Source organism: Gorilla gorilla, chromosome 5, assembly GCF_029281585.2.
Source record: "Gorilla gorilla gorilla isolate KB3781 chromosome 5, NHGRI_mGorGor1-v2.1_pri, whole genome shotgun sequence".
NCBI classification, from domain to species: domain Eukaryota; kingdom Metazoa; phylum Chordata; class Mammalia; order Primates; family Hominidae; genus Gorilla; species Gorilla gorilla.
In genome coordinates, this window is record NC_073229.2 from 145,481,921 (window position 1) to 145,507,785 (window position 25,865).

Genomic DNA, 25,865 nt, shown 5'->3' on the forward strand with positions numbered 1-25,865 from the left:
ACAGTGAAACCCCATCACTACTAAAAATACAAAAACTTAGCCAGATGTGGTGGCAGGCACCTGTACTCCCAGCTACTTGGGAGGCTGAGGCAGGAGAGTCGCTTGAACCCAGGAGGCAGAGGTTGCAGTGAGCCCAGATCATGCCACTGCATTCCAGCCTGGGTGATACAGTGAGACTCTGTCTAAAAAAATAAATAAATAAAATACAGTTTCTTCTTTCATGATAAATAAGACACCTATTAGTGTAGGGAATTACAGATGGGGCAGCAGGAGTAAAAATAATGTTGTATACGCATTCGTATGCAAAAAAAAGACTAAGAGAAGATTCATTTTAGTCAATAACTACAGAAGAGATTGTATCAAGAAATTGGGGCCAGATTACGAAGCATCCAGGACATTTTAGCTCAGACAGAGAATAAGCAAAGAAGGATCACGGGGTGACACGGGGTGTTCAAAAATAAAAACAACATTTTATGTAAGTTTTTTTCCCATTAAAGTGCATATGTGCCTGATTAGATGACTGATACATTATTGAAGGGGAAAGGATGGACTGTATATTGTTGTAATAAAACAGATTAGGATATATGCCCTAGTATGAATTGAAGAACTGCATCTAATAAGAATCAGTATGGTTGTACATTAATTTCAAATGTAGATCTGTTATAAAAAATAATGATTATAGTGTATCTTATAAATGTGTAAAATATATTTTACAGCATCATTAGTAAAAGTGACCTAATTTACCATACTAACAATCATTAAAAAATAAAAGTTCCTACTAAACTGTATTTACTAATAAAATTTACCATTTTTAAAAGTATGTAATAGAGGAAATAATACTTACTGCAATGCTTTGAATGTCCCAAAGTTTCATCAGCTTTCCTAGTCTTACACAGTTCAAAGTATTGAACACACTGTTGAATGGCTGTAGTTACCTGATGAAATAATAAGTTATTAATTCCAGAACTTTGCAGCCCTCAAGTCCAAGAATTAAAAGAAATTAGTCAAAGCTGTAAAAATACTTTGGAGAAATATTTGAGAAAAATATTTAGTACAGTACCTTTCTAGCCCTTAAAGCTCAGCCTCCTCAATTACATTTTAACTATGGCATCACTCTGGTGAACACTGTGAAAATATTTGTGGACCAACAAATATGATAATGTTATAATGTTGGTGTCATTGGACAGAAATAAATATGTAATTTATATTTTATAGTGAAAAACGCAAAAACTCCGTGGCCATTGCCATAACTTTAGAAACTATCTTGTCCAGTTCCTTTGCCTTAGAATCTTTTCCTCCTACCCAGCTAGCAAAATATCAAGTGGATCAAGTCTTTATTTCCATCTCAAATACCAGAAATGCTAAAAACTCATAAAGAAAACTCTCATAATTCAAAGAAAAGAGTCACAATAAAAAATGATCTCCAACCCCTACTGTACCCAGTGATTCTCCTATTAGTCTCCATTCTAACTCCTCCTCTCATTCTCCACAAGCAGAGACTTCAAACCTTCTCCCCTTTCCTCAGCACCTGCCTACCCATCGATGGCCTCTTATCCTATTTCCCAAAAAAAAAATAAATAAAAGCCACCAGTGATATACGGTGTGATAATTATTAAATCTGGTAACAAGGCAGTTGTTGGTGACCTTGAAAAGATCACTTTCAGAGGAGTTTGGTGAATAAAGCCAGACTATACCAAATAAAGGAATAGGAAGTGAAAAAGTAAAGGCAGTTAGCATAATTTTTATTTTCAGGAAAGACAGCTGAGGAAAATTTAAAAAATAGACCAACAACTGTATCTTAGAGTCAAGATTAAACTCTTTTTCAGCTAAGAAGGATATGGTTATGCTTAAATGTTACTGGGGGAAGCCAACAGAGGGGAAGAGTTTGACTATATAGGAGAGAAATGGGATAGTTGATAGAAAAAAAAATACACAAGAGGAAGAAGCAGATGGAATCCAAGTGGAAGGAATGATTAATTAAGCTTTAGATAGGAAAAAAATAAAGGTTTGAAAAGAAGCAAGTTCATAATTGTAGCGCCAAGGAATCAATGGATTTTCCCATCTCATTCTTTCTTATGGCCTCAGTTGTATGCAGAAAAGAGGTAACGTGGCAGGACTTCTATCTTTAGAAAGACCTCCTTATAAGGTGGGATTTTGATAGCATCTAGGAACTTGGATTTCAGGAGGGCTCTCATCATTCTGAGAACCGAGAATGGCGGACAATGTTTGCACAAATAATGTGGTTTATGAGGAATACCTGCTTTCCTTCTAGGAGTCTTGGACCCTGGTATGTACCAGGCAGAGGGTTTCTATGTGAACAGCACCCCCACCTCAAAAACAAAAACCAGGCACTGAGTTTCTAATGAGCTTCCCTGGTATATAACATTTCACATAAGTTGCCACAATTCAATGCTGAAAGAGTTAAGCATGTCTTATGTGATTCTAGTGGGAAAAAGACTCTTGGAAGCTTATACTTTCATATCTTCCATACTTCACTCAATGAACTTTTTCTGCTTTGCTGGTTTTTCTTTGTATCCTTTCATTGTTATAAATGATAGCTGAGAGCATAACTGTATGCTGAATCCTACGAATCCTTCTAGCAAATCATCAAACCTGGGGGTTGTCTTGGGGACCCCCTCCCCCTCCCATATCTATGTGTCTTTTCTAAATCAAACGTCAGGGATCCAGACCCATGCCTCCTAGAAATCTGCATTTCAAATATGATTAAATCTACCAAATCTAAAAATCATTATCTTTTCCAGCAAATGTTTGCCTCCTACTGTGTTACTTATCTCAATGAATGACATTAATCAATTGTCTGAGGCCTCAATCACAACCCCCTCATTCAAAAGTCCTCTAAATCCTACATTCTAAATAAAGTATTTTGAGTCCATCCACTTATCCCAATTCTGTCTTATCCTTCTTCCATGGTTCCATCATCTTTTGCTTGCATTATTATACAATGTCTTAAACATCTTTTTGCTTCAATACTTCTCCTTTGACCCATTTTCTAACAAAAAACAAAACAAAACAGAAGTGGATTAAAATAACAACTGACACTTTAGGAAACTTTTGACATGAAAAATTTATAAAATAATACACTTAAGAGAAGCTCTTAAGAATTAGAAGACAAAAGAACAAACAATAGTCCGCTTCTTTAACTGAAAACTCAAAACACTGTCTCCAAAATAATCTCTCTCAAAGACTCTTTCGTTCATTTGAACCTTTAGAAATCCACCCTCCTTGCATCCATTACTACCCAGCTTTATCTTCACCATCCACTTACTTACACTCCCTTCTTTTCCTTACACTCTTTCCCTTATATTTTCTTAAACATGCTATCTTTATTTGAGAAAAGGTAGCAATCACAGGAAAGAAAAGGAATAATCTCAGGACATGAACAATCACATTACATGACATCCCTTTAAACCACAGTAGCAGAAAGCAGATCTACAGTAGGTGAATTTAAAGAGTCAAGTTGAGAGTATAATGAATGATTTTTCTAACCCCTGTGAAAATAGACAGAAATTTGCTATAAAACTCAGGATTGTATTTGATACTTATTGCCCTATACTATCAAATATATACCAGCCAGTTCATTTAATTGTTAACCCCTAAGACAGAAATTTTAAAAAAGGTTAAATACAATAAGACAGGAAAAACCAAGGGAGAATTTAAATAACCAAGCCGTCAAGTCATTTTTTAAAATGACTTTCAGAGAGCAGTAAAAATGGCACTACATAAAACCATTTCAGAAACCATTCCTTTAGGGGTTGACTGAATCAAGATTCAAACTGTTAAAAATTAAAGGTTAAATATTTACGCCGACAGCCAAAACTTTTAACCAGTTCATGTCTTTCAGATTCTATGGGAACAAAGACTATCTTAACTTTTTCAGGGATATCTATAAAAAACCAACAGCATATACAAAAATTGAAAGCTTAATGCTACCTACTAAAAATGTCATAAACATAAGATAGAATAGAACCACACAAATACAGTAGCCACCAACCACATGCCTATTTAAATTTAAATTAATAAAAACTAAATAAAATTAAAAATACAGTTTCTCATTTACTCTAGTCTCATTTCAAGTTTTCAGCAGTCATATGTGGCTTGTGGTTACCATATTGTACAACACAGATATTTCATCATTGCAGAAAACGACATCAGAGAGCACTGATGAGAAGCTAGAGGAAATACATCAGCAGGTCATCATGCTAAACAGGCTGCTATGAGTAAAGTTCTTATACAAGAATCTCTTACAGAACAGAAACACAAATTGATGGAGTGGTCTGCAATTTCCATCACAGATGCACAAAATTTGACCCTTGATTCTGAAAATACAATGGGAATAAACAGATCTTGCATCATTTTCCCCAATGTTTATTTTCAAAAGTGGGGCCAAGTTTACTTTTAAAAAATAAATATAATATGAATAATATTTTGATATTTTGTAAATGTAGGAAAGCTCTTTAGTGCAAATGAGGTTTAAGTTGAAACGTCAAACAAGTTTGACATACTATATACATAAAATATTTGACTAAGTTGATAAAAATATTAAGATGATTTATAATGACATAATTCCATTTGCAGGTTAAAAGTCAAGGTATAGTTAACTTTTCAAATAAGAAACCAATTTTAAGAATTAATCTATAAAAAACCTTATTTGAAATACTTTCACTGGGGCCTCTGTGATAGCAACAGTGAGTCATTATCCGTACATAAACCATGGGGAAAATCATCCTGTTCTTTATTTTTCCTTTCTCTATTCTAGCAAGATCAGTCTATGCTCATAAAGCAACAACAAATTTTTATTTAAAATGGGAATGAGAGAAAAATCAAATGTGGAAAAACCTATTTAAATTCAATTTCTTTAAAAATTTTGAAGTATATTTTACCTTTACAAATAAATTCTTATCCTATTATTCAATATCCCTCTCTTCTTCTGCTGCTCAATTCTCTTGATTCTCAAACACAAAACAATTATTGTTCTCCTTCCTTCATTTTATACTCTACTGCACTCAACCAAAAATCACAATTCCAGAATCTTTTCTTCACCTGACTTCCAAACTCAAGGTTCTGCCTAACTACATAAAAGATGTTTATTGACCCAAAGCTATATCAGTATAACATTTGAATGTCTTAATAAATTTTGTGTTTTTCATTTTGTCAATTATTTATTAGACTTGCTGATTTCTTTTTAATTATTTTCAGTACCCTTACACATTGTTCTACTAATAGTAACAAATGTAGATGATTTTGGTAACATATTTTAGAGTATTAAGTCTACATTTGGTATAACTCAAACCAATTATTGAAAATGCAAAAGTATTTATCATTTTGAGTTTTGCCATGTAATTTTCACTGAAAAACATGGGTCTATATTATAGAAGTAATGGCTTTATGAATACTTGATGTGAATTGAACTACATGCTACTGCTTAAAAATATGGCTTTTCTCAAACCAGCTTGTTATACATAGAAGCCAATTTACTATATATATAAAACATATTTTCTAATTGTTATCCTGACTGCATTCATTTTAAGTCTCTATTTTTATCCTTTTATGTGTCACAGGATGGTAGTTTAAGATCACATAAAAGGCGAATTGCTTCATTATCCAATATTAATTATCACCACACAACTTTGCATAGTCAAGTTATTACATCATATATATTTTGGTGATATTATTTGTCAACATAAAAACGGAATTACAGACTTACCAGAGACTTATATTTCTTTTCAAGAAGTCTTAATACTGTAGTTCTGCTATAATGTGCATGCTAAAATTAAAAGGAAATGATATTTAATACTCAAGCTGTGCCACTCAAAATCTATTTTTCCTGCATGATTTCTAATGACAACATCATAAATCACACAATAGCTTAGGTTTAAACCCTTATAGTCAATGACAGACAGGTGTTTATGTGTGCATTGTATTAGGAGCAAAGCAATCACAAGAATGCAAATCGTATCAAAAAACTTGCAGATCATTTAGTGACTGACCAGTAGAAGAACATTCTATCCATCAATTCTGTCCAATTTCCATGCTAAACTATTTTAAAACCACCACCAAAAAAGTATACCTATGACAGAATCCAAAAAAAGATACATAGTGGGGAAAAAAAATTAAAAAGCACAACTCTTATACTGAAGAGGATACTGTATGGTCTACATGTGCAGAAATCTGCCAACACTGAAATGCTCCAAAGTGACAGTACCCTAATCATTTTCTGCTAACCATATTTAAAAATGATTCAAAATGTCAAAAGAGCTTTAAATCTCTCCTTGGAGCAAAATATAGATGTAATTAAAACATGTAAATGCATAGCATTGTACAAAGCCAGGGAAAACTATAAATATTGTTTAGCTGGATTATATAAGATATCATTAGTGTTCAAAATATAGTTTCTTCATTTCACTTAGGAATAAAAATATTGGCCGGGCACAGTGGCTCACACCTGTAATCCCAGCACTTTGAGAGGATGAGGCGGGCAAATCACGAGGTCAGGAGTTCGAGTATGGTCTCAAAATGGCCAATATGGTGAAACCCCTCTCTACTAAAAATATAAAAATTAGCCAGGAGTGGTGGCGTGCATCTGTAGTCCCAGCTACTAAGGAGGCTGAGGCAGAAGAATCGCTTGAACCCAGGAGGCAGATGTTGCAGTGAACCGAGTTTGTGCCACTGCACTCCAGCCTGGGTGACAGAGTGAGACTCCATCTCAAAAAAAAGAATAAATATTTGACAAACCTAACAAAAACAAGCAACGAGGAAAGGATTTCCTATTTAATAAACGGTGTTGGGAAAACTTAACTCAAGATGGATTAAAGACTTAAACATAAGCTCTAAAACCATAAAAACCCTAGAAGAAAACCTAGGCAATACCATTCAGGACATAGGCATGGGCAAAGACTTCATGACTAAAACACCAAAAGCAATGACAACAAAAGCCAAAATTGACAAATGGGACCTGATTAAACTAAAGAGCTTCTGCACAGCAAAACAAACTATCATCAGAGTGAACAGGCAGCCTATGGAATGGGAGAAAATTTTTGCAATCTATTCATCTGACAAAGGGCTAATATCCAGAATCTACAAAGAACTTAAACAGATTTAGAAGAAAAAAACAAACAACCCCATCAAAAAGTGGGCAAAGGATATGAACAGACACTTCACAAAAGAAGACATTTATGCAGCCAACAGACACATGAAAAAATGCTCATCATCACTGGTCACTGGAGAAATGCAAATCAAAACCACAATGAGATACCATCTCACATCAGTTAGAATGGCGATCATTAAAAGGTCAGGAAACCACAGATGCTGGAGAGGATGTGGAGAAATGGGAATACTTTTACACTTTTGGTGGGAATGTAAATTAGTTCAACCATTGTGGAAGGCAGTGTGGTGATTCCTCAAGGATCTAGAACTAGAAATACCATTTGACCCAGCAATCCCATTACCGGGTACATACCCAAAGGATTATAAATCATTCTACTATAAAGACACATGCACACATATGTTTATTGCAGCACTTTTCACAATAGCATAGACTTGGAACCAACCCAAATGCCCAATGATAGACTGGATAAAGAAAATGTGGCACATAAACACCACGGAATACTACACAGCCATAAAAAAGGATGAGTTCATGTCCTTTGCAGGGACATGGATGATGCTGGAAACCATCATTCTCAGCAAACTTTCAGAAGAACAGAAAACCAAACACAGCATGTTCTCACTCATAAGTGGGGGTTGAGCAATGAAAACACATGGACACAGGGAGGGGAACATCACACACCAGGGCCTGTTTGGGGGTGGGGTGCTAGGGGAGGGATAGCATTAGGAAAAATACCTAATGTAGATGACGGGTTGATGGGTGCAGCAAACCACCATGGCACGTGTATACCTATGCAACAAACCTGCACGTTCTGCACATGTACCCTGCAACTTAAAGTATAGTAAAAAAAATTTTTTGAAGAATAAAAATATTAAACAGAATAATACAAGCCAAAACTTCTTCAGAATTCTAGGGAATAGAGGATTTTTGTATTGTTTTTCTTTTTTTTCCTTTTTTTGCTTCTTAAATAGAGATGAGGTTTTGCTATGTTGGCCAAGCTGGTCTCAAACTCCCAACCTCAAGTTATCTGCCCACCTTGGCCTCCCAAAGTGCTGGGATTACAGGCGTGACCCACCGCACCTGGCTGGGAATAGAATTTTTAATTAAACATTCATTAGTGTTTTGGTTAACCGAAGGTTAATCAAAACCTTGGGTTTTAAACCTTGTAGCTTAAAATGTTTTCAAAAACTATTAATCCTTTTTCCAACTTAATAATAAGAGAAATAAGTTGATATAGTATTAAACTATTTTTAATATTGACCATGTTCTGAAAAGAAATCCTCATAGTATATCTCTTAGACCAGGGTCAGCAAACTACAGCCCTCAGATCAAATTCTGCCTAGACCCACTTTTGCAAAAAAAATTCACTGGAACAGTCAAGTCCATTCATTTACCTATTATGTATAGATGCTCTGGAGCTACAACAATTGGGTTGAATAGCTACAATAGGGACTGTAGGCCCACAACGCCAAAAATATTTATGGTCTGGCTCTTTACATAAAAAGTGTGACAACTCCTGCCTTAGATGCAAAAATTATAGGAGGATGTAATGAATTTTCATGTATACTAGAACACACTTCAGAATGTGATTTTTAAATAAATTTGTACCCCATTATCTTAAGAATCAACTCCCAGCAATAAGAATGTCAAATGAAAAAAAGTTAATTACAAAGTTAGTAAAATATGACTGATTTTGTTAAAAAAAGATGACCTAAACAGATAAATATAAAAGTATATATAACATATCTACATGAAACAAAATCTTAACAGTTGTTATCCCTGTATTGTATAATTAGAAAAATTTAATTTTATTTAAGCTTTTACATATTTTGCATATTTTCTCAAATAATGATATAATTTGAAAATCAAGAAAAAAATTTAACTGTTAGATGTGAGGAACAAAGGGTTCATCTTAAATTAATTTAATTTAATTGAGTAAACATTAATCACATACTAGACAGGCCAGGTAAGGGCTAACCACTAGAGACAGAATTGTGTTCTGGTTAATTGGGCATTTATGATACAACTTAGCAAAAGGCACAAAGCACCATTGCTAGATAACATCCAAACTGTGCTGAAGAGTAAATGAATGCCCCAGCCCCTCTCTTCTCAAGTGCAAGAAATATAGTACCTAGGTGCCCAGTACAGATTGAGAAAGAAGACAATGTGAGCATAAAAGCCAGTCCTGTTGCTGCTATTGACAATCACAGACCTCTCTTAGTTAACAGAGGTTGAGGGAGGTGACAGTATAAAGATCTCTCTACTCTTACTAGTAGTTTCAGTTCCAGCTTCATAAGAAATTGCCAGGTTCAGGTATTAAACACATTCCCCAAACTTCAGGTTCAGGAGGAAGGCAAATGAAAGAATACTTTCAGAAATATCTCCTAAGCCTGAAAAAAAATACATATTGAATCCTTATGTTCTACCACATTTGCTTAAAATTTTTGAAGCTTTCACATTAAAGAAAAAATAGATTTTTGAATAGGTCATTCAGCTTAGATTCAAATGAAATATCACTTAAAATCCTATTCTGGCTCTGCCACTTAATAGGTGAAAAATCTTGGGCAAGTTAACTTCTCCATATCTCAGTTACTGCATCTGAAAAATGGGGGTATTAATACCACCAACCTCGTAAAGTTTTATAAGAAATAAATGAATTAACACATGTAAAAGTGATTAGAACTCTTAGCACACAGTAAATATTCAACCATTAACTATTTATTAAAATGATATAGCAATGCACTAAAAGGTATAAAAATATTCTATTTTTCCTTACCATCCACTTTTTGAACCACACAGCCTTGGTATCAACTAATGCAAAAAAGTAGATAGGATCCAAAATCTTTTGTGAGACAACATGGCTTTGATTATGTTTAACTGTTAACAAGGACAAAGTACTCTCCACAATTTCTTCCATATACCTTAAAGTTTGGGAAAAAAGAAATACAATTACACATATAGTTCTGGTGGTATACTTTATATTCATGGAATGATAAAGTAGCATATAATCTTCAGAAACATTTTTTCTATTTCAGTAAATGACAGGTAGGATTCATACTCAATGTTTCTGCTTTAACAACAGGTTCTTTCTACTTCAACACTGGATCTGTGAATTTAACTTTCCTTTTTAGACTCACAGATTATCTTACAACTTAGTATAAATTTTAGAGCTGAAAGGAAAAAGTTTAAAGAATATTTAAGGAACTTGTCCAAAATGCAATAGTAAAGACCAATAAGAACCTAACGCAGACCTTCAAATCACTGATACATTAAAAAAAAAAAAAACTAATGCTACATTTTCTTTTTACCTTGTGATAAATGATGTAAAGTGGTACCTGTATACAGTAATTCACACAGCTAAGTATAAAACATGACAAGCTCAAGAAAAATAAAAATAAAAATTTTATTAATCCCTTCCCAATCATGTAAGTCCATTAAGACTGTCTTTACACTTTCTGTCTGAAACGTATATGGGGCAGTAACACCACTAGGTTTTATGCTGGCATACGTTGGGAGGGGACTTACTTCTCTGGATGACGAATCCAGAAAGATGGAGCTTCTTTCTGATATTCATTTAGAAGACGAACCTACAAAGCAGTGCACAATAGTTCTCAAAAAATTAGCATCCTCAAATATAAAACTAAATAAAAATGAAAGCATATTCTAGTAAATGGATACCTTTTTAAGTAAGCGAGTCATATTAGGATTAGTTATATCTACACCAGCTGAAAGAGTAGGAATATGATTTTCCCTAGAAAGAAAGTATGACTCCAAATACTTAGCTGAAAAAAAAGGGAAAATATAAAATTACATCATTCATTTACAGTGCTTTCTGAAAAAAGTTATTTCCTATCCATTCTTAAGTACATGCAAATGACAAAAAACATTTTTAAATGTTTTCACAAACATACCTAAGCTTGTATAAATTTCCTTGGTCATATGTAATGGAGAAAGCGAAAATGTCTGTGCACAGAATTTTAAAATCTGGTCCTATTGAAATGAGACAGAAAATTTGCATCTAAGATCTTACAAGAATAGAATAGAGATGAAACATTTTTCACACAGTAAAAACTCAGAAAATAAAATAAATACAAATAAACCATTCAGAAACCAGAGTCAGAATGTACTTATTTAAAAAGGGCACACTCTGTGTCAGCAAAAATTAAAACTAACCAAAACTAATACGTGAATCTAATAACAGAAAGCTATTACTGCACAATCCGGTCATAGTATATACTGACATGGTGAGGAGGGGGTAAGGTGAGGTTTCATAGAGGAGACAATGTAAAGGTGTCAAACAAAGGAACAGAGTAGGCAGTACTAAATTTTTTTAACACCCCGCATTTCCAAATCGAAAATTCATCATTTTTAATTGCTTACATGGGTAGCTTCAGTAATTAGAGATTTAGAATTATTTCTAATAATTTTGCCTATTCCCAAGAAAATTACTCTATGTTTAAATTTTTACATTATTAAAACTCTAAAATAGAAACCATTAGAAGGTAAATAAGTTAAAAGTGGCAACAGATGTAGTTAGCATAATGCCTGGCACCAAGAGTTACTTTAAAATGGCAGCTATTATTATCCCTTTAATTATACCTACTTTATTAATATCATGATGAGATTAATCCTAATAGTGAAATTCAACTTTCCATTAAATAAAAACATAAAATTGCCTTAAATAGTCTAATGGGGGGGGAATTAATAACACTGTTAATACCAGTTTAGATAATCCACTTACAAGAAATAGTTCCCCAAGTTACTGAAAGTATCTTCTAATAGCCCCAAGAAATTCCTACTCAACAAAGGATATTAAATACTTTGGGAAGTCTATTTTTATAGTTGCAGCAACTGATAGGTATCTGTCATACTTTTCAACCCTATAGGCTTCACTCAGTTGCATGTAAGAGTCCTTTAGAGGAGGAGATGAAGAAATAGAATTGAACTCAAAAAGAATTTGGATCAAGCACAAATTTAAAATGAAAAAAACTCCATGCCTTGTTTTCTACTTCAAAATGACTAATTTTATTACCATCTCTCCTCTATAATAATTGCTTCCAATTTTATTAGCATAAGTAATAAAACTGAACCTTGCTGCATAATAATTTAAAATGGCTACAATTTGCTATTTTGTAAAGTTATTTCATAATTTATAAAATAAAGGAAACCTATTCCGCTACTATTCTGTATTTATTAAGTAAAAGAAAAAATACAGGGAAATTTACAATTGCATCCGTCGTTAGAGAGCATGAAATGTTAAAGATAACCCTGAGATATATGTTTTCACCTTGAAGTTCTTGGATCATTGAGCTGTTCCAGAAGTCTACAATACCCTCTGGTGTTAACAAGGTTGAACTGCATCCAAGTATTAGGTAAACACCTTCCCTTTATGAGAATTACAAACAGTGATTCCCAAACCACTTCTGTATACCAGTATAATCATATCTTTATTAATGGTAGACAGTAGACTGATTTTAAATAGACAAACATATTGCGATACCTTATATTTTTCTATAACTATTTATCGTCTGTGTTATCTACTGAAATCTAAGTTCTCTGAGGGCGAAGATTTTGTGTCCTGTCCATGGTGTGTTCCCAGTGTCTAAACGAGAATGATACACACTGTAGATACTCAATATATATTTGCTGAACAAAGAGCAAAATGTAACTCTTCTGCTAATGCCTTAAATTCTATGCCAAACATCATATCGATTTTAAAGCCAAAACTATCTTCACTGATATATCAATTAGGAAGAAAAGATCCTCTATAAGGAAATCCAATTTGTGTTTAAAATGCAATTCTTGGATAATCAGGGGTTTTCTTTTCATTCCCATCATAGATACTACCTGTAGAATTACTGCACTTGTTAATGTAAAGCTTACTGTTCATCATATAATAACTGTTCCTAAAAAGTCATATGCAAATCAATTTTTAAATAAAATCATATCTACTGACTTCATAATTTTACAGTTTTAGAAACTTTCTATATTTGCTTTATGATTCACCTCAAATTATTTTCTGATATCTCAGCATTAGTTTTCTAGCTTCTTTCTTTAAGCAGTTAAGCAATCTCTAAGTAAACACTTAAATACAAGAGGAAAATGTTCATAAGCCCTTTCGAATAAACCATAATTCATCATTTTTCATTCAAATTTTCATATACCATGAATCCTTTTAAAATATTTTTCTTTTTTTTTAATTTGAGAGTATCATAAAACAGCATCATTCAAAAGCAATAACACAGCCAGGCGTGGTGGCTCAAGCCTGTAATCCCAGCACTTTGGGAGGCTGAGGCTGGAGGATCGCTTGAGCCCAGGAGTTCAAGACCAGCCTGGGCAATGTGGTGAGGCTCCATCTCTACAAAAAATACAAAAATCAGCCAGGCATGGTAGTGCATGCCTATAACACCCAGCTACTTGGGAGACTGAGGTGGGAAGGTCACTTGAGTTTGGGAGGTTGAGGCTGAAGTGAGCCGTGATCATGCCACTACACTCTAGCCTGAGTGACAGAGCAAGACCCTGTCTCAAAAAACAAAATGAAACAAAAATAAAATACTAGGATATTCCTTTACAAGATAAAATGCACGAGGTAGCAGTATATTATTTGGCAATGAAATATGACCATATTTTGACTCTAATCACAAAATTTTGTTAAGAAAAATTTTGACAATTAGAAAGCTGAAACTGAAGTTCCATAAATGCGTCAGCTACTATTAAAGAAAAGTATCGGCCAGACACCGTGGCTCATGCCTGTAATCCCAGCACTTTGGGAGGCCAAGGTGGGCGGATCACCTGAGGTCAGGAGTTCGAGACCAGCCCGGCCAACATGGTCAAACCGCATCTCTGTTAAAAATACAAAAATTAGCCAGGCTTGGTGGTGGCATGCCTATAATCCCAGCTACTCAGGAGGCTGAGGCAGGAGAATCTACTTGAACCTGGGAGGCAGAGGTTAAAGTGAGCCGAGGTAGCACCAGTGCACTCCAGCCTGGGCAAAAAGAGTGAAACTCGGTCTCAAAAAAAACAAAAAAGAAAAGAAAAGAAAACTATCGTAACTATCATATTCTATTTATTTCCAGAATGGTGGGAAAACAAATTATTTTTAATATTTCTATAACCATTTTCTTACACTAAACACAGGATCAGGATCTGAAAGAGACACGGTCAGTTTTTCGCAGAGAGTAGTCCAATTTTCACAGTTCAGGACATCAGATGGAGGAGCTGAACATAATGTTTGCAAGGCTTCATATCTCACCTACAATTTTTTTTAAAAGACTTTTATTAACACTCAGTCACTAAAATAATGCCACTTTTCCAAAACAATATTTAACAAACTACTAAAAGGCAAAGTCTGGATAATTTATAAAGAATGATTTATCAGATGCCTTTATATTTAAAAGCTCTTGAGAAATCATTTTTTAAACTAAGTGCTAAGCAGAGAAAAAAAACAGTTGCTGTTTGTGTAAAGCAAAAATTAAAATACTAAACGTGGTAGCAGATTTTAGGTATCATGTCTAAGAGGAACGGGAGGAAGAATGGTAGTTGAATCAGAATCACCAATGCAACATTTTCCAGTAGCCTTGTCCTACAGGCTTTCCCTATTCTAGGCCATTCCTACAGTTTGAGGGCTTTAATTTCAAAACATTGCCCAGATATGCCCCCGGCAAAGCATTTCCATTCTAGGATATATGAACAATTCTCACAAAACAATCAGTTTGAACTTGTTTTTTCTGCTACACCATGTTTTCTGGCCTTCTGACTACTTAGGTATTAAAAAAAGTAAGTCTTTCAGCAGTGGGATGCAAAATTGTATTTCTGTATTTTCATAGAAAGCTTACTTCTTAATCAGTCTTCTCAAAATGCAATCAGAATTCACTCAAAACAGTATGACCCAAGGGAAAGTAGTAGAGAATAGTTCCACTCCAATGAAGAATGGAACAAAGCTTTTCTCCCACTCAATATCCAAGTCGTGAATAATAACACACTAATTCCAGCCTCATCCTCAAAATCTGGTCATTTCCCAACTGAAACAACTAAAGCCTAGTCATTAAAAAGGTGAGGCCTAAGAGACAGGAGCCAAAACCTCAGCAAATCAGACACTCTGAACCAGGGCACAACTTTTAGATAAAATAGACAAAGAATATACATATATTTGAAACTGTTTATATATTCATATGAAAGAACTCCTCAATATAACTTTATTTGTGATAGGCAGTAAGGGAAATATTGAGAGATTTAAGATTAGGAATTCATTTACAATGTTAAGTAATTTTTCCATTTCAGGAAATTTTTAGGAAAAAATGCCATTAAGAATTTACTACTTGCAGAAGCAAAATGTAGGTTTCTAAACAAGTATAGTTTCCAAATCATCCATTTAAATTGAAGGCAACAGGATTTTTATCATATAAAATTTAAAACTCATTTCTGATATTTTTTGAAAGATGTTATTATTTACTATGAACCCAGAAAATAAATCATAATGCAAAATGCTGAGAAGAAAAAAATTATTCTTCTCTATGAGTTTTTAAAAAATTTCAGTAGGAGTAAATCACAACTATTCATTTAGTTTAAATTTAATAGTTTGAGAAAAATAATTTTAAAAATTGAGACCAAATGGCAAGATAGGCATACCAATACATAAAAAGGCTTAGGTTAAAAAAAAAAAATCTTCAAAAATCCTATCATATTTTCTATTTCATGCTGACTTTCAAATGAAATAATTCTTCATAAACAGTGATTTGTACAATCTCTTAAAATATAAACAGACACAATTCAATATAATTGCTTCTCTTAAAAATCCTTTTTCTGGCCAGGCACAGTGGCTCACACTTATAATCCCAGCACTTTGGGAGACCAAGGGAGGTGGATCACTTGAGCACAGTATTTTGAGATCTTCCTAAGTGATGTGACAAAACCCCATCTGTACAAAAAATACAAAATTTCACCAGGTGCAGTGGCGTGCATCTGTAGTCACAGCTACTTAGAAGGCTGAGGTGGGAAAATCACCTGAGCCTGGGGAGGTAGAGGCTGCAGTGATTCATGATTGTGCCACTGTGCTTCAGCCTGGGTGACAGAGTAAGACCCTATCTTAAATATATATATATATATATATAATTTTTCTAAAAAATAAACAAATGGGTCAAAATTGCTCAGATAGTTAGGGAAGGCATGGGTAACTGCTGGTCAAAGGATACAAAATTTCAGTTGGGAGAAGTAAATTCAAGAGATCTACTGTATAACATGATGACATGATGACTACGTTAATAACAATGTTTTATTCTTGAAAACTGCTAAGAGAGTAGATTTTAAATGTTCTCACCACAAAAGTGGTAAGTATGTGAGGCAATGCATGTTAGAACAGCTCAACTTAGCCATTCCTCAGTGTATACATATTTCAAAACATCTTCTACAAGACGAATATACACGATTTTTATTTGACCACTAAAAATAATTATTTTAAAAAGCTGTTCACATTTTCTGAAAGTAAAAAAAGAATTAAAAATCTTTTTCTTAAGAAATGACTAACTACAATGTTACATATAAAACAACAGTGAAAGAACAGTTTGGGGGACAACTGCCTATAACTTTATCCCTTTGAAATTGATGCTGAAGATAAAAATTTCCTCTTCCAAACCACGACAATTCTCTAAGGAAAGCCTCCCTTATTCTGTGACTTTTCATTTGGACTTTAAAGTTTACCAGGGATATCAGTCCAGGATTGCCCATAATCATAAAGGCTTAGCCTCAAGGGAAACAACCTGGTTGCTACTGATTGTAATCTCATATATTGTAAACGTATGTTATCTGCATGAACTTGACAGCTATCCTTGAAACTTACCTCTTTAGGTTGCCCAGGATCCAACTGGTCTAAAATCAATTGTAATTTTCCTTGACAAAATTTGTAACTCTGTAACACAATTGACAGGACATTCATTTATTTAGAAGGCTTTTAGAAATATTGCTATAAGTTATTTTTTCAATATAATTCCAAGCACAAAACACAATCCAGACAAGAGAAGGAGATGATCTATTTTGATTTGGCAGCAACTTAGAATTTTTCTTCCCAAGGCTTTTAAACGGGAACTGAATGTCCCAGTAGAAAGTGTACCTTCATGTATATGAAAACTATTATTTGCCAAGCAATTAAAGTATATATAACATTATAAGACTCAAAAGACACAAAGCCAAAATGCTGCATACTCAGAAATGTGAGATGAATGAAACAGACAGATAAACAAAACAAGTAAAAAAAAAAGCTACCAATAGTACCCTAGGCACAGCTACAGTGCTGTTTGGACTGTTCTTTTCTCTTTCTTTCCTATACTTTTCCTTAGCCTTTCTCCATAGTTCTTTGCTGAAAAAACTGAAGTAAAAACTTCCATCTATAAAAAAGTTTATAGTAGATTATAAGATATTTTGGAGAAAGAAAGGGTCTTTTTCCTACTAAAGACAATTTAAACATGCATAATATCTAAAACATCATCTGAAAATAAAAATTATAATAGTAGGCTGGGCGCAGTGGCTCACACCCATAATCCCAGCACTTTGGGAGTCCAAGGCGGGCGGATCACGAGGTCAAGAGATCTAGACCATCCTGGCCAACATGGTGAAACCCTGTCTCTACTAAAAATACAAAAATTACCTGGGCATGGTGGCACGTGCCTGTAGTCCCAGCTACTCGGGAGGCCGAGGCAGGAGAATCACTTGAACCAGGAGATGGAGGTTTCAGTGAGCCAAAATCATGCCACTGCACTCCAGCCTGGCAACTGAGTGAGACTCCACCTCAAAAAAAAAAAAAAAAAGTAAGGAAACAACAGATTCTGGCAAGGCTGTGGAGAAATAGGAATGCTTTTACAGTTTTGGTGGGAGTGTAAATTAGTTCAACCATTGTGGAAGACAGCGTGGCTATTCCTCAAGGATCTAGAACCAGAAATACCATTTGACCCAGCAATCCCATGCACACATATGTTTATTGTGGCACTGTTCACAACAGCAAAGACTTGGAACCAACCCAAATGCCTATCAATGATAGGCTGGATAAAGAAAATGTGGCACACATACACCATGGAATACTACGCAGCCATAAAAAAGGATGAGTTAATGTCCTTTTCAGGGACATGGATGAAGCTGGAAATCATCATCTGTCTTGGAACAGAAAACTAAACACCGCATGTTCTCACTCATAAGTGGGAGTTGAACAATGAGAACACATGGACACAGAGAGGGGAACATCACACACTGGGGCCTGTCAGGGAATGAGCGGCAAGGGGAGGGAGAGCATTAGGACAAATACCAAATGCATGCAGGGCTTAAAACCTAGATGAGGGGTTGATAGGTACAACAAATCACCATGGCACGTGTATACCTATGTAACTAACCTGCACGTTCTGCACATGTATCCCAGAACTTAAAGTAATTTTTTTAAGTGCTACATTAAGAATAAAAAAAGTCTATTAATTCTTTTTTTAAGATGGTGTCTTGCTGCAGCCCAGGCTGGACAGCAGTAGTATAATCATAGTTCAATGTGGCCTCGAACTCCTGGGCTCATGCAATTAGGGAAGCAGGAGCCTAGGAGAGCCACAGTGACCTCATTTTAAAGTCAACTCCAACTTGAGACTAACAAGGCACATTCCTTGCCAGTCACAATCCATGGTCCTAAGATGTTTACAGCTAAGGAACCAGCTTGGTAATTCCTGAAAGGCAAATTCCTACAACAGAAAGTCCAGATGTCTCAGTACACATAGCAATATACGCTATCAAGATAATTATAGTTATGCTTTGATGTACTTACATGCTAAAATGTCAAGGATAGTTTTCTTTAAATCAAGAGAATAATAAATTGTGCCATGCTGTCAGCCCACTTGCATGTAGATACAGCTTAGTTTAGTCTTTACATAGACAATATAAGAAAAGCTTATAAAAAAGATAGTGCATTCCTCCACTTGCTTTCTGAGGACTCCCTACTCTGTAACTGAGTAGCTTTCAATAAACTATCTCCTCTCACTGCACTCTGCAACTTGCCTTGAATTCCTTCCTGCACAAAATCCGAGAACTCCCTCTTGGGTTCTGGGTCAAGACCACTTTTCCCGTAACAAAGCAGTCCTCCTGCCTCAGCTCCCCATCACTGGGAATACAGGCACACAATACCATGCCAAGCTAAGGTGGTGTGTGTGTGTGTGTGTGTGTGTGTGTGTGTGTGTGTATGTGTGTGTGCGTGTGTGTGTGTGTGTGTGTGTAGAGACCTTGTCTCTATGTTGCCCAGACTGGTCTCAAGCAATCCTCCTGCCTTGCTCTCCCAAAGTGTTGGGATTACAGGGATGAACTACCATGCCTGGCCTTAATTTTTTTTTTTTTTTTTTTTTTTTTTGAGACGGCATCTCTCTCTGTCGCCCAGGTTGGAGTGTTGGAGTGCAGTGGTGCAATCTTGGCTCACTGCAACCTCCACCACCCGAGTTCAAGTGATTCTTCTGCCTCAGCCTCCCGAGTAGCTGAAACTACAGGCACGCGCCACTACATCTGGCTGATTTTTGTACTTTTACCAAACAAGCCAGCAAGCAAAAATAAGTTCACATCTGCCCCTACACATTCCTCTTCCAAACAATCCACCTGTCCCAGGCCTAACTCTAGGCAGCTGCAGAATCAATGCTACTATGTTCATCTTTTAAAAATCCTAGCTATCTTTCCCTTTCACTTCTACAGAAGTGAAATTCTGCAGAGATTTTTAAGATTTTATGACTCCATCTTTTTGTGCTTACAAAACAAATAATAATTAAAATCTTATCAAGTGAGGGTAGCCAGACATGGAGGAACTTCTGAAGTACAGGCTGGGATGTAGCTAATCCTACTGCTCTAAGTGATGTTGCCAAAAAAAGAGATAAGTGTCTTGCCATTTCTCAGCAGTAGAATAAAATCCTTACAAGCAGAATTCTTCACCAAAAAGAGCATTGTAGAGCTTTGAAGATTTTAGTAGAGGCCAGAAAACAGTTGTTGAACTCAAGAAATTCTGATTAAGATTTGAAGACTAATAGCATAAAATAAATTAGGAAAATTGAAAGGACATACTCTGAATGAGAGGAGAAAGGCCATGTACCCAATAAGGAAAAAAACCTACTCAAGAAAATTCTTACTGGAAGAATCCAAAGCCTAGCAACAAAATAGAGCTCAGGTTGTTCCCAGGAAAGAGAGAATGTTTCTTTGCCTTTTCCAGCTTCTAGAGGCTGCCCTCATTCCTTGGCTCATGGCCTACTTCCATCTTCAAAAACAGCAATCACATCACTACAACCTCTATGTCAGCCTTCACAGCACCTTCTCTGACACTGACCCTCCTGGGTTTCTCTTACACAGACCCTTGTGATGAGATGGGTCCCGCCTGGATAACTCGAGATCATCCTGCAATCTGAAGGTCCTGAACTTAATCACATCAGCAAAGTCCCTTTTGTCATGTCATGTGACATGTTCACAAGTTCTAGGGATTAGGACACGGACATCTTTGAGAGGACCATTATTCTGTGTACCACAGGTACCAAAGGATGGGTTTCAAGGAGAAGTTGCTTGGAAAACAAAGGAACAGTGACTGCTTTAAACACGTTTGTGTCAGGCAAGAGTAACAGGTGACTATTATCCTAAACTCACCTTCTGCATAAGGTATACACCCTGGGGTGAAGTTCCCTTGGAAGGTTATAAAATAGCTTGCACGCTATAAAACAGCACAACGCCCGTGCTGTACTATACTAATTACTGCAGAGGAAGAGAAAGACAGAAAAACTGCAAGAGGAAAGGATACAAATTCTGAAAGCTTAATGTACATCAGAGGTAATCTTCTAATTTCCCAAGCAGTTCAAAATGGCCCAGAGATGTTCAGTTTGAAATTATATAGGACCACAGCTGAGAAATTTTCTATTTGAGTGTGTCTCTGAATGGTGTCCATTTCAGCATTCCCTTTAAGAGATACCAACAATAAAAGCTAACCTGTATAAAGCAATGTCTGTGTGCCAGGCACTGTTCTAAGCACAAGACATACATTAACTCAGTTAATCTTCTCAACATCCCTATACGGGAAGTAGTATTTTCATCCCCATTTACAAATGGGAAACACTACAGCACAAAGAAGTTAAGAAATTTGTCCAAGGCCACATCGCTGGTAAGCAGTGGAACCATAACTTACACCCAAGCACTCTCCAAGTAGCTGGGAAAAGAATAAAAATAACTCACTTTGCAGGGGTAGAGGCTAGTTTTAAACTCAAAGTCCCCCCCTCACTAGCTATTCAAGTTTGGGTAAATTACTTAACTATTATTATAAGCCTCACTTTTTTCTGTAGAATGGACTAATAATACCTATAGTGAATATAAAGCTAAGTACAGGGACAAGTATATGGCAGGTATTATTATTATAGCTGGTATTATTATTTCTATCTTTCTGGCATTATTTTGCAGAGACTTGTTCCAGGTTTAATCACAATACCAAATATTTTCATAGCAATGCTCACAACTATGGTAATAACTACTTATCTCCCCTTTGTTCTTCAATATCCTCACACTTACACTAAAAGTCTCCTGTTTTTCAATAATGGGTCAAAAGTCCAAATACAATCAGGCTGCAATTTTTTAAGTAATAACAATGAATTAAAGCCCTTTCTATTCACAAAATGAAAGTATTTCACTAATATCAAAACAGTAACATCAGCATTGTTTACAATGTTATTCATAGGAAAATTCAGACCTTTTTTTTCACCCCACAGCAAGAAACAACAATTTTGAGGGCATGAATAAGATTGTCAATATTTATTGGAATGAATAATACATTTTTAGAGATCTTTTCAATTCTGAACATATTCAGCCTCTCTTTGGTCAGCTATATGAAAGACAGTCTCTTTTCACTATAAGCAAAAGTATACACAATATCTCCTAGAACTTGGACATACTGAAACAGCTTTCAGGACAGTTCTGGCACTCATATGTTTCTTCCCAAAAGTCCAGGGATACCATGTCTTCTTGATGGGCAGAGCTCACTTTCAACCCAATTAGTGCCTTCTAAAGCAAAGTCATATTTATAGGGTAGACACTTGAAAATTTATATATACCCTGCGGACATTCCAAAGAAATCCAGGGAAACTTAAAGCATGATTCCTCCTCAAGAACTGAAACAAAACAAGATAAAAAACAAGAACATCTTCTAAAATTATGACCCCATTTCTACCAAAGCTTTTGCATTTTTCAAAAACCTATCATTTTAATGACTGGAAATAATTCAGCACTTGGAATTCGACAAGGTCTTAACTGCCAGCTATGAAATCAGTTCTATTTAGATCTGAATACCTGTACTTCTTAGAACAAATGCTCCATTTTTTTTCTTATGTTTCCATTTCAATGTATTCAGGTGGTTCAGCAAATAAGTAAGAGCATATAATCTTGTGAGCCCCCAGAGTCATAAAATTGGGTTTTCTGTGCCTTTTAAGTCCAGAAAGTCCTTGATTTGAAGAAGCAACTCAATAAACTTACTAAACAAGCCATCTGACTGTATTAAACTAAAATCTCTATACCCCACCTTTTTCCACACAGTTCCTCAGCAAGAAATGATTAAGGGTTACAGCATGAAGAAAATTCACAATCTTTGTCACGTCCTCCATCACATCAGGTAATCAACTTGACTTGTAAAGTTCACTACTCAGCATACTCTCTCCTGCTAAATGATGCAATGGTGGCAATGCACAGCGACTTTTAAGTTATGCTTCCACTATTTCCAAAACCAATTTTCCTTCAATCATGCAGTCCCAACTTGACCAACGTACATATTTGTTCATGTTTTCACCCAAACTCCTCAAATCCCTTCTTGGTATATGGTTAGGATCTATTTTACAGTTATGTCCCTGTGGTATAGCTAATTAGGTGAAAAATGATTGACTAAAAATACCAGGTGAGATCGACACTAGGGTCAGACAGGCTTCTTTTGGCCTGATAGCCTCTGTGTACAAGTTCATGGCACATGCATAGGCTCTAGTCTAGCTAGTTTTCCTTGTCTTCTATTAGGGCCAATCCAGCCACTGGCCCATCTTTCTCTTAACTTTGCTGCAGCCAAATGACAAGGGTTCCTATAAACTGGTAGTAGAAAATGTAATACCTCAAATCTCTTGACATTAAAAAAAGCTTAATGTTTTAAAACTAACAATTCACAACAACTTTCAACTCCAGAGAATGTATAAGGGAAATGTTTTATTGTCACACCTCATCTCTATTTTAGTTAAATTTTAATGTAGATTAACTGGGAATAAGATGTTTTAATTAGAGCTTAAGCAGATTTGGTTCAACACATTATTTTTTTTAATTCCAACATACATTAATTTTCTCATATCACCAAGAATTATCTCAGATATAATGTAGCTACTCACCGAACATAATTCTATAAATATTTCGTGGACTAAATATTTAATATTAGGTTATTTAATTTTATTGTTTATTTTTCTCCTGAATCTTAAGAAGGCAGGAAAAATATGGCTAAGAAATAATTTACTGAAGCTAATTATTATTAAACAGCATTTCAAGACATAAATGCAAAACTGAACAACACACCTGATTGAATGATGAATCACTATCAGAGCAATTGTCTGTGCAGTAACTACGGCTTTTCTCCTTTTGGATTTTTTTCTGCCTTTCTTGATTTCGTGTCTCATCTTCTTCAAACTTGTTAATCATAGACTCGACCACAGCTATCATAATGTTCTTCAGGTAATGCATCATTTCTTTGTACCTTTAAATTCAAGGTAGTCTTAATAAGAGAAAGACGTTCAGAAATTAAAACAGTCAACTAGTTAAATTATCTAATTTTTTTTCTATGAAAAGGGAAGTCCCTTTAAGAACACAATGCTAAAGAGAAAAATCGAACTCAATTTTTCTTAAAGAAGAAGTGGTAGAACAGAATTCACAAAACAGCAATAAAAATTAATAGAGAATTCAAAAAGTATGTTATTTCCTGGGTTTTTTCATGGTTACATGGATCAAGGTAGTAAAATTAAAAGAACCTAAGGCAAGAGGTTTCAATGGCATGGATTCCAATTGCTAGCAACAAAGTCAACTATTAACAATATACTACCAAAACCCAGGCTATTTTATACATCACCTTCATCCTCTTATCTTATACCTATCTCTTTCTCCACTCCCCCGTCCTTTATTTTCTTTCCTTCTCTTCTCCCTTGCCCATACTTTATATACACCCATAGCCACAACTGAGAGCTCTTGTATACTCCCAAGATCTATGTAAGAGTTAAGCTATCAATGTGTCCTTTCAAACAGAGGCTGGGAAATCCACTCTCAGGATGTTAGGAAAAAGATTCCTGAAATCATTAAGAGTGTGAATTGGATAATATTTAAAATCTCTTTCGGAAGGTCTAAAAATCTCAAAAAGAACTGGTATCAAATTTTTCTACTTTGTAAGTTCAAACTCTCAAGCATCCATATGAATATGAGACTGAAATCCTCAAAAGCACTAAGAATAGAATTTTAGAGCTAGAAAGAACCATAAATATAGTCTAGCTCTTTATTTTACAAATGAGGCATATATGACCTGAACCACTGAAATTTCTATATTTAAAACAAAAAAGGCATAAAGATGTAAGTAAAAATAGTGAATAAATTATAAAATTTGAAATTAGAAAACTTGAATGGGGATCCTGACTATTTTACCAGCCAGCTCTGTCATCATAAATAAGTTTCAATTTCCTCAACTATAAAATGAGATTAAAAATACAATCTAGCTAACCTATTTCATATGACTATAGCAAGAAATAAATATATGTGTATGTGTATATATATACACATATATATCCAAAATAATAAATACATGTATAGTGTGTGTGTGTGTGTATATATACATATATACATGTATTTATTATCATTAAAATAATGAAAATACACTAGGAAAATATGCACAGAAATGTCCTTTTCTGTATAATTCTGAATAATGCGTCATTGCAACTCTATAAATCAAAAGAAGAAAAGGTAGTTTATCTCTCATAAGAGAAATAAAACCTGCTGGGGAATCTGAATAGAAATCATAGACTGAGATTTTATATAAAAAGTATAAAACATATTTTAAAATTTTGTTAGATATAATTTCTACATAATTTAAAATATATTAATATATTTAAATGTAATATTTAATATGTATATCATATAGAACTAAAAGTTTTAAAATATATGTATTTAACATATTTCTTTAAGTACCAGAAATTACGAGAAAACACAAAAATACTGAAAGCAGATGGAAATAAATTAGGAACCGCTAGGGGGAGAAACATACAGAAGATAACTCAATAGAGGTAACAGAGTCCGAGGAATATCACAGTTTGACGTAAAGGGACATAAAGAGCAAAAAGAAGTCCTGACACACACACAATAATTTGCAAAGTATATATAAGGATAACTGAGCCCAGAGGCCCAGCTTCTGCCTCTATAGATTCTGGGCAGCAAAAAACAGGGAAACAAAACAGTGCCCTGGCAGCAATCAATACACATCCACCAAAAGCTGTTCTCTCCTTCCACAGTGATTGAATTCTAGCTGGTCACAGGACTACACTACACTCCCCAGCCTCCTTTGCAGCTAGGTAAGGCTGTGTGAACAACATAAAGTCCCTATCCCCTTAAAACTTATAATCTGGTGATTTAATAAAGAACTATAAAAGTAAATCTTAATGATATACAGGGTAGGGATAATGGTACTTAAAATCCATAGAAAATCTATAAGTTTTGCTTT

General features: G+C 34.9%; 1 protein-coding gene across 3 annotated transcripts in view; it reads right to left on the bottom strand.

The window, feature by feature from the left end:
* TBC1D32 (TBC1 domain family member 32) overlaps positions 1–25,865 on the bottom strand; it is a 249,792-nt gene that overhangs the window by 208,813 nt on the left and 15,114 nt on the right. For all 3 annotated transcript variants that reach the window (XM_004044609.4, XM_055389796.2, XM_055389797.2), the window contains exons 4-12: positions 23,687–23,864; positions 16,959–17,027; positions 14,250–14,375; positions 11,035–11,113; positions 10,802–10,905; positions 10,649–10,710; positions 9,900–10,044; positions 5,726–5,785; positions 845–935 (exon numbers count right to left, since the gene is read on the bottom strand). In XM_004044609.4, coding sequence (XP_004044657.2) covers positions 845–935; positions 5,726–5,785; positions 9,900–10,044; positions 10,649–10,710; positions 10,802–10,905; positions 11,035–11,113; positions 14,250–14,375; positions 16,959–17,027; positions 23,687–23,864 — 914 coding nt within the window. The remainder of the gene's footprint in view (positions 1–844; positions 936–5,725; positions 5,786–9,899; positions 10,045–10,648; positions 10,711–10,801; positions 10,906–11,034; positions 11,114–14,249; positions 14,376–16,958; positions 17,028–23,686; positions 23,865–25,865) is intronic.